We start from the raw sequence: 10,000 nt of genomic DNA, 5'->3' as shown, positions 1-10,000 counted from the left end.
CGTCCAATTCATGGCTCTTAATTATTTACCATTTACCATCACCCTCTCTTATTATCGTGGCATGTTAAATCGGAAAAAGACAACAACAAAAAATTTATTTTTTTTGTTTTTAATAACTAATAATTAATAATGTTTGATAATTTTACAAATAAATTTATCAAAAAATTGTTTTATTTTATTGATTTCAGTTGGAATAAAATTTTGTTTTGTTAATTTTCAAGTGCCAGTCGCTTTTTTATTTGCAGTATTGTGTGTACTTCATATTGTAATATAATCGTCCTGCTATTAGAGCAGGGTTGGGCAAACATTTTTGCGGTGAGGGCCGCATTGAGAAATATTTTACCTTTGAAGGGCCGCTTTTTTCGACCCTCGAGCCGTAGTTTGCCCACCCCTGACATACAGGGCTGGATTTAAGGTGGGGCCCACGCAAAATTCTCTATCAATCAATCATCAAATCAATCTAATAATCAATCAATCAATTAAACAATCAATCAATCTATCTATCTATCAATTAATCAATCATCAATAATTTTTTTTACAAGAAAATTATTTACAGTCATGTTGAGAATGTTGTCGTTGGAAGTTGAAAAGTTTAAGTTACATCCAGTAAATTTTTTTGGGGTACCAGAAATAATTAAGAGACCCATACATGAAATAATTAGGGGGTTCCCTATTTTTGCCAGGGTCATTTGCACCCGTAAATTTGGCTCCGATTAAATTATTTTACCACATTGTCACATTGTTAATAATTTTACATGTAAATTTTTATCGGTTTTTATGGATTATTTAGTTCTTAAATGTTGTATGCTATATTGATGTTGATGTACGCTCTGTTTATGTTAACGGTGTTGTACACTTTCCTATATTTATTCATTTGTTTCTTTCTCGAGTGTATTTATGTTCAATCAATCAATCAATCAACCAACCAACCAATCAATCAGTCAATCAACCAATCAATCAATCAATCAACCAATCAAGCAAGCAAGCAACTAAAACAAGTCACCACAAAAAACTTAAAAATCTTCCCACAAAATGACCCCCCAAAAAATTTTCCTTCGACAGGGGTGAGCCCCGCAAAAAATCCACTTCCTCGGACAATCTGGCGAACGCTGCAGCCGGCCTGACACTTGGCGACGATTTATTCGACGGAAGTTCAGCAGTTGACGGAAATCAATTTCTCCCGGATATCTACGAGGTCAGGATCAGTCACGTGATCTCTCGCAAGGGATACTTGCTCTTCATGGGTGGGGCCAATCAGGGATGGATCAAGAAATGGGTGGTGAGTAGTTTCAGGATTGGCTGGTCGGTCGGTCGGTCGGTTGGTTGTTTAGTTAGTTGAAGGGCTGGCTGGCTGACTGACTGACTGAATAATTGATTGATTAATTAATTTGTTAATTAATTGATTGATTGATATACACATATTGTTATACTGCTCGCTCTTCATCATTCTAAGACGGCCAGCGAACAAACAACAACATAGTTTGTTCTTGGGGAAATTTCTGTTTCTGTAAACTCGCTCGCTCAAAGTTAAATAACTCGAAATTTTACGTAAAATAATGAGTGTAATGAGAAATGACTTCAATTGACGACTTGGGTGTGTTGAGTATTAGTTAGTGATTAAAAAGTTATAAAATTTTATAATCGAAATTGAACGAGAAACGACTCGGCCATTATTGTTGATAATAATTTCATTGTTTGATCGCAACTAAATATGTCTTAACGAAGTAGAATAACTAAACTTAAAACTGAGAATTGAAATATAGAGAGATGCAACGCAAATGATAATGTGTAAAAGTTTATAAGTAGTGTTCAGGAGTTAGAAGCGTGTTAAAGAGATAACTCTGACTAACTTTAACACTTATGTGCTCGCCTATTATATACCAGGAGACCTTGCTCTCTTGAGCTTAACTAGTTGTCTAACTCCTTCCAACCAGTCAATCCTTTTGTATGTCACCTCATTCTTATTATACAAAGCATTATATCCTCTGATTAATCAGACGTTATATTATCTTTTATTAAACTGCTTGCTTCATGCCTCTAAATTTGCTAACTCATCGTGAAATATTTTTAGAACTTAATTTGCTTACCTGTTTTAACACACACACACACACACACACACACACACACACACACACACACACACACACACACACACACACACACACACACATATATATATATATATATATATATATATTTATATATTTATTGATATACGTGTGAATGTTAAAATGCATTGCATTAATTCGGTAAAATTCATCCAATATTATATATATATATATATATATAACATGTATATATATAAATATAAATAAATAAATATATATATATATATATATATATATATACAGAGAGAGAAAGAGAGAGAGAAAGGAAAAGAAAGAGAAGGATTACAATAATATAATTATAATTAAAATATTATAATTATAATTACAATAATAATTATGCAGGTCGTACGTAGGCCATTTGTCTTTTTGTACAAGAGCGAGAGAGATAAGGTGGAGAGGGGGTTGATCAATTTGTCTGTTAGTAAGATCGAATTCAGTGATGAGACCCAAGCTATGATTAAGGTTTATTTTCTGTTCATTCAATCATTCATTCATTCATCCATTCATTCAATCATTCATTTACTTATATATTCAATTATAATTTAATTAATATTTATAAACCAGACCCCAAATACATTTCTCGTGGTGACCAATCAGCGAGCTTCGTTGGTCCAATCCCTCGACGATAAGGACTTCTATGATTGGCTGTACGCTTTGAACCCACTGCTCGCGGGACAAATCAGGTTAAGAGCTAGTGTTAAAATAAGCAATGAGACAGATTATATTGATTGTAGTAGTTGTGGTGGCTGTAGTAGTAGTGGCAGTAGAAGTAGTAGTAACAGTAGTAGTAGTAGCTGTAGTTGTAGTAATAGTTGTTTGTTGTAGTAGTAGTAATAGTTGTTGTTGTAGTAGTAGTAGTGGTTGCAGCAGTAGTTTAGTAGTAGTAGAAGTAGTAGTAGTAGTAGCAGAAGTAGTAGTAGTAGTAGTAGTAGTAGTAGTAGTAAAATCATTTTTTCATTTTTTTTTCAGATCAAGATCATCTAGAAGGCATAAGAATTATTAAAAAGTAATAATAATAATAGTAATAAATAATAATAATAATAATAAATAATAAAAATAACAGATAATGATAATAGTGAGTGTAAAAGTGAACTACTATTTTCAATAAGTAAATCTATTTACACTCTGGTAACAATGCATTACCATGCCGTTGTGGTTATTGTAAATGTTGTAAATTTGTGTGTCAATGCTTCCTTTATTCGCTCATTCATTCATTCATATATTCATCCTTTCGTTCATTCACCCATTCATTCATTCGTTTATTCATTCGTTCATTCATTCATTTATTCATTCATTAGTTCGTTCGTTCATTTATTCATTCATTCATTCATTCATTCATTCATTCATTCATTCATTCATTCATTCATTCATCAATCCATCCATCTATTCATTCAGTAACTTATTAAAACTTAACATTTTTCCATCTATTTATTCTTCACTAAACGAACGTGTTTAATATCGGATAACAATAATAATTATTTCAACAATAATAATAAAATAATTTATTATTTATTAGTATTAATTTATTAATATTATTATTATAACGATTATAATTAAATCAAAAAACGAATATACAAAACTAACCGATAATTAAATATTCGCCCTGTTACGTCAAAACTTCATAATGACGTCATTCTAGTTTTTCATGCTTTAGTTAAGGCTTCTATAACCATCACAGGTGTGTATGTGTATGTGTGCGTGTGTGTGTGTATGTATGTGTGTGCGTGTTGCATTCAAATTGTTTGTTTTAGTTAAAACGCTTGAAGTTTTTGAGTTGGCCCTCTCTTTTTTTATTTCAAATTTTTTTCGTTTTTGGCATGGAAATGTTTTTAATTAATTAATTGATTAATTAATTAATAATAATTGCATATATTTAGGGCTATAATTACGTTCTCAGAATAATGAAATTATAGAGAAATTAATCTTTTAATGAGAGAAAGAGAGAGAAGAGAGAGAGAGAGAGAGAGGAAAGCATAAAAAATTTCTGAATGGAGATCTGATTTTGCTCTTTTTCATTATTATTATCATTATTATTTTTATTATTTTATTATAATTATTATTATTATCATCATTTAACCGATCATTCTCAAAACCGTGAATTAGCATAATGTAAAATTTATATATATATATATATATATATAGTTTTTATTATTATTATTAATATTTCATTATAATTATTATTATTGTTGTTGTTGTATAATATATTAATAATAATATACGTTGTAATAAAATGAATGATATTTAAAAACCACCGCTATTGTTTAACTTTATTATTATCGTTATTATTTTTGTTATTATGATATTATTACTTCGTTTTATAATTTATAGTTATAATATTTTGTATGATTGGTTGGTTTGTTGATTGATTGACTGATTGATTGATTGATTGATTGATTGATTGATTGATTGATTGATTGATTGATTGATTGATTGATTGATTGATTGATTGATTGATTGATTGATTGATTGATTGATTGATTGATTGATTGATTGATTGATTGATTGATTGATTGATTGATTGATTGATTGATTGATTGATTGATTGATTGACTGATTGATTGATTGATTGATTGATTGATTGATTGATCGATCGATCGATTGACTGATTGATTGATTGATTGAATAACTGATCAGTTGATTGACAAGACAAAGAAATATTTTTATTTAAATTCAACTAAATAACTCCAAAGAAGATACAAAAATTATGAATTTTTCTTACGACAAATCAAGCTGCGAGAAGTAATTCAAAGAAATAATTATTATCATATTTGTTATTATTATCATCATAATTAAAACAATAATAACACGGATAATCATTATCATCATCATCACAATCATCATCATCAACATCAGCTGCAGCTACAACAGCAGCTGCTGCAGCTGCAACCACAGCAGCCGAATTAGAAGGATGCCAGCTCTGAGAATGTTCCATCCAGTTCCTCGCTGATGTCTTTGTACTTCTCTTTCTCCGCCAGCAATTCGTCTGTCAAATTAATTACGATCTCAATTATAATTATAACTATTATTATGATTTCAATTATAGTTATGGTTAAAATTATTTTTGCGAGTGAGGGAATGAATGAATGAGTGAAAGAAAGAACGAACGATGGAATGATTAATAAATGAATGTGCTAATAAAGAAATAAAAGAACGACTGAATGAATAAATAAAAAAAAACTAAAATAATAATGAATTGATAAAAAAATAAACAAATGAACAAAAGAATGAATGAATGAATGAATGAATGAATGATTGATGGGGAACAAACCTTCTAATCTGTCTATCTCCTTTTGCAATTTCGAAACGGTTCTTTCTGCTTCAGAGGCTTTGTTCTCAGTCTTGAATGAATGTATGAATGAACGAATGAACGAATAAATAAATGAACAAACGAATGAATGACTAAATGGATGAATGAATCAGTAAAAAAATGAAAAACTTACATCCTTTAAGCGGACTGTCAGATCTCGGATTGTTTCTTCATAACTATCCTCTCTTTGCAAAGCCTGGAAAATTTCATTTTTATTATTGTTATGATTGTTGTTGTTTTTATTTTTCTTATTTACCCTGTCTCTCTCTTTTTCTCTCTCTTTTTCTTTCTTTCTCTCTCTCTCTTTCTTTCTCTCTTTCTCTCTCTCTCTCTCTTTCTCTCTCTTACATTACACTGGTTTGTCTAATTTTTTTAAAATCAGCTATTGTTGTAAATAATTATTATAAATATTCCATATTTTAAGATAAACCGAAAATGAGAAAAAAAAGAATTATTAAGAAACGGAACGAAAGAACGATATAAGAAAACCAAAAAAAGAGAGAAAGACAAAGAGAGAGAGAGAGAGAGAGAGAGAGGGAGATAGAAAGAAAGAGATCGCAATTAAAACCTCCTGCTCTGATTGTTCCAAGGTCTTCATGTTATTGCCAACTTCTTTCAATTCATCTTCCAGCTCGGTGATTTTTCTGATTGGATGGTAGGTTGATTTATTGATTGGTTGAAGGGTTGATTGGTTGAAGGGTTGAAGGGTTGATTAGTTGAAGGGTTGATTGGTTGATTGATTGAATGATTGGTTGGATTAATTGATTGATTAACTGATTTGCTATAATAATAATTTTCATCATTATAATTATTTGTATAATTATTTTCGTAATTAAAAAAAAATTATGATCTAACGATTCCGAAGCGTCGAGTCGGCTCTCAAAACTTTCAAGGGTCCCTTCTGCGATGGCGAGCTTCCTTGCGGCCTGAATGAAAGAATGAATGAATGAACGAATGAACAAACGAACAAGAAAACGAACGAACGAATGAACGATACCTCTTCTACTTTTTTCAGCATTTTTGGCATTGCATGAATGAACGAACGCACGATCAAACAAATAAACAAATGAATGAATGAATGAACAAATGAATGAATGAGTAAATGAATGAATGAATGAGTGAATGAAGGAATACCTCCTCCAATTTACTTCCGGCGTCTTCAGCGATGTACTTAGCCTCCTTCAGTTGTTCCTCTAGAAAGGTGATCCTCTCGTCATTCATCAGGGAGTTCGTTTCCAAAGATTTGCGGTTCCTATCATATTATTATTATTATAATAATAATAATAATTATTATTATTATTATCATTATCATCATTATTATTATTATAAGATAATTTTTTTTACTCTCAAGCACTTGCTGATCAGGGAGCAGGAGAGGATCGAACATTGTATTCTACATCTTATTTATTTACACTCTGATATATAATTAATAATTTTCAATCGATTTCATTTGGATTTTATTCTTTCGGTCAATAAAAGAATGTTCCCATTATTATTATTATTATTATTTATTATGATTATAATTATGAAATAATGATAATTATTATAGTTGTATAATTACTTCTCGCTTTCTTCGGCGTGTTTGGAAGCTTCCTCCAACTTCTCAGAAGCGATCTCCAGCCTAGAGGCTGTCTGCTCATAGTCGACCTCCAAGAGCTGAATTCTTCTTGTCAGCGCTCCGACGTCTGACTCAGCCTTTTAGAGGGGTGGGGGAAGAGAGAGACAATGAGAAAAAAAAGGTGAGAGGACTTGAAAAGTGAGAACGTGTGTGTGTGTGAGTGAAAGAGAAAAAGAGAGATAGAGAGAGAGAGAGAGAGAGAGATCGTGTATGTTGAAAGGTAGAACAAAAAAGTAAATAAAAAAGAAGAATAAAAAAAGAGGAAAAGAAGTGTAAGAAAATAAAAGGCAAGAGAGAGTGGAGGTAAGAGGAAGAAGAGAGGATAGAAATTAAATGAGATCAACCAGCCTATCTCTAGATTATTTTTTTGGTAACAACAATCAAATTACCAACACACACACACACACACACACACACACACACACACACACACACACACACACACACACACACACACACACACGCACACACACACACACACACGCACGCACGCACACACACACACAAACACACACACAAACAAACACAAACATACATTTCCAAGCTGTTTCTCCGTGCTCTCTAGCTTGCTGGTAGCTTCGGCCAACTGGGTCTGAGCAGTGTCAAGGTCACCTTCAAGCTGCTGAATCTGCTTCTGAAGGTTTTGGATTTCCTCCTCTTGCTGATGGTGACGTCAAAAAATGTTTAAATTATGTTAACGAGGATGATTATGTTAATGAGGATAATAACGCTAACTGCCATCATAATGATAACGTTAATAGCCTGATAATAGTGAATAATGAATCGATATTTTACATTATGATAATGAGATGCGTGAAAATTATGTTAATGAGTAGGCCATATTATCATTACCTTCTCGTTTAGCGCTTTTTGTTCGGAAACCTTCTCCTCTAATTGGTCAGCTCTGACGAGGGCTTGATCCTTTTCCGTCTTCATGACCTGCATCTTCTTCTTTATAGCATCCATTGTGTTCGTCGCCATTTTGAATTTGTTGTGTAATTATTTTCTCCTTATTTATTACAAAAAAAAGTATTTCCGTTTCCGGTTTTTTGTTGTTTTTCTTTTGTTTGTTTGTCTGTCTGTGTTGCTGCTACTGCAGTTGATGTCGGTGACGGAGATTAAAAAACTTTCCTTCGACAGATTTCAGGAGCTGAAAAGAATTACGGATGAACGAATGAACAAGCGAACGAGCAAACGGCATGAACATATAAATGAACGAACGAACGTGCACGTATGAATGAACGAACGAACGTGCACGTATGAATGAACGAACGAATGAACGAAAACAAAGGCAATAAAATGAACAAATGAACGACGAATTTATTCAATGATTGAATGAATGAACAAAAGAATGAAATAACGAGCGTTGAATGAATGAATGAACAAACAAACAAACGAATGAACGAACGAATGAACGAACGAAGATATAAATAAATAAATAAGTTAATGATTGATATTTTAAAAAATATCCATCGGGAATAAGATGAAGTTAGCAACAATTAGAAATAAATTTTTGATAACTTGATAAAATAGAACGGTACTTCGAAACCGTAAAAACCAATTATTATTTTTTTCAAGTAAATCATAAAAATACTAGCAGTTTTCAGAAGAAAGATAACTAAAAAACAAATTAAGAAAATTGGAAATAGTTTGATCAAATTATTTTTAAAAAAATCTTGAAAAGCAACAAACAACCAAATCAATCAATCAACCAACTAACAAACATACCAACCAATCAACCAACCAACTTTCAAATCATCCAACCAACCAACCAATCAACCAACCAACCAACCAACCAACCAACCATCCAACCATCCAACCAGCCAACCAATTAACTATCCAACTATGTAACTCACCAAAAGCTTCCAACAAAGCAAGAAGAGCAGTAGGAATTACTTGGAAAAGTTTAACAACATACTTGCATACACACCAACATTCTTACATACTTTTGTATACACACACACACGGGTACGATACGCACACAGTTAGTTCTATATAGATACATACACACATACATATACCAACAATATATACATACACACATATGTGTGTGTGTGTGTGTGTGTGCGTGTTTATAAAATATAAATATGTGTTTGTGTGTATGTATGTGTGTATGTATGTATATGTATGTATGTATGTACACATAAATGTATATTGTTGAACATGTGCTCGTGTGTATTTATGTATGTGAGTCTGTATTTATAAATGTATATGTACGTAAATATATATGTATGTATGTATACATATATGTATGTATGTAAAAACACATGTATATATGTTTGTATATATATTTGTATATATGTTTGTATGTATATGTAAGTATGTTTGTATACAGTATATGTATATGTATAAGTATATGTATGAGTGTATACAGAAAGGCAGAAAGTGGAGAAAAGTTTTGCAATGTAATGCTGCCCGCTGATGTTTTGTGTTGTTGTTATTCTTCTTCTTCTCCTTCTCCTTCTTCATCATCATCATCTTCCTCTTCTTCTTCTTCTTCTTCTTCTTCTTCTTCTCCTTCTTCATCTTTTCCTTCTGTTTTCTTCTTCTTCCTCTTATTATTATTATTGTTGTTTTTATTATTACTGCGTTATTGTTGTTATTATTCATGTTACCGATGTTTTTGTTGATGTTTTTCCATGCGATGCAGTTAACATTACATTTGCCATACACGTGTGTGTGTGTGCGTGTGTGTGTACGTGCGTGTGTGTGTGTGTATGTTTGTGTGCGTGCGTATGTTTGTGTGTGTTTGTGCTATAGCAAACAAAAGTAAAGTACACACATACACAAATATTCACACACACACACACACAAACACACCTAGACACACATACAAAAGAAAAACGAAAAAATCTAACATACATATTTATATACACACATACGTACACACATACAAGCACGCATACAAACAAATCTACATAAACAAATAAATACTTCCAACCAGCCATCAAGTCATACATACATACA

The 10,000-nt window shown here is 31.8% G+C and overlaps 2 protein-coding genes across 2 annotated transcripts in view; one reads left to right on the top strand and one right to left on the bottom strand.

Moving 5' to 3' along the window:
• Positions 1 to 2,933, top strand: part of HELRODRAFT_69796 (hypothetical protein) — a gene marked incomplete at both ends in the record, with an annotated part of 8,542 nt that extends 5,609 nt beyond the window's left edge. The window contains 3 exons of the mRNA XM_009030613.1: positions 1,161 to 1,279; positions 2,451 to 2,570; positions 2,673 to 2,933. Of these exons, the coding sequence (XP_009028861.1) occupies positions 1,161 to 1,279; positions 2,451 to 2,570; positions 2,673 to 2,933 (500 nt within the window). The remainder of the gene's footprint in view (positions 1 to 1,160; positions 1,280 to 2,450; positions 2,571 to 2,672) is intronic.
• A 2,075-nt stretch (positions 2,934 to 5,008) lies between these two features.
• Positions 5,009 to 7,999, bottom strand: HELRODRAFT_69296 (hypothetical protein; the record flags this gene model as incomplete). Its single annotated transcript, XM_009030557.1, has 9 exons — positions 5,009 to 5,091; positions 5,377 to 5,446; positions 5,549 to 5,611; positions 5,984 to 6,059; positions 6,271 to 6,341; positions 6,550 to 6,667; positions 6,977 to 7,110; positions 7,569 to 7,694; positions 7,886 to 7,999. 9 exons carry the CDS (start codon positions 7,997 to 7,999, stop codon positions 5,009 to 5,011), a joined length of 855 nt encoding a protein of 284 aa, XP_009028805.1.
• Between the last annotated feature and the right edge of the window lie 2,001 nt (positions 8,000 to 10,000).

This window comes from Helobdella robusta, assembly GCF_000326865.2.
Source record: "Helobdella robusta unplaced genomic scaffold HELROscaffold_7, whole genome shotgun sequence".
Taxonomy (NCBI): Eukaryota; Metazoa; Annelida; class Clitellata; order Rhynchobdellida; family Glossiphoniidae; genus Helobdella; species Helobdella robusta.
Note: the sequence above shows the minus strand (reverse complement) of the source record. Positions and strands in the feature narration are given on the sequence as shown.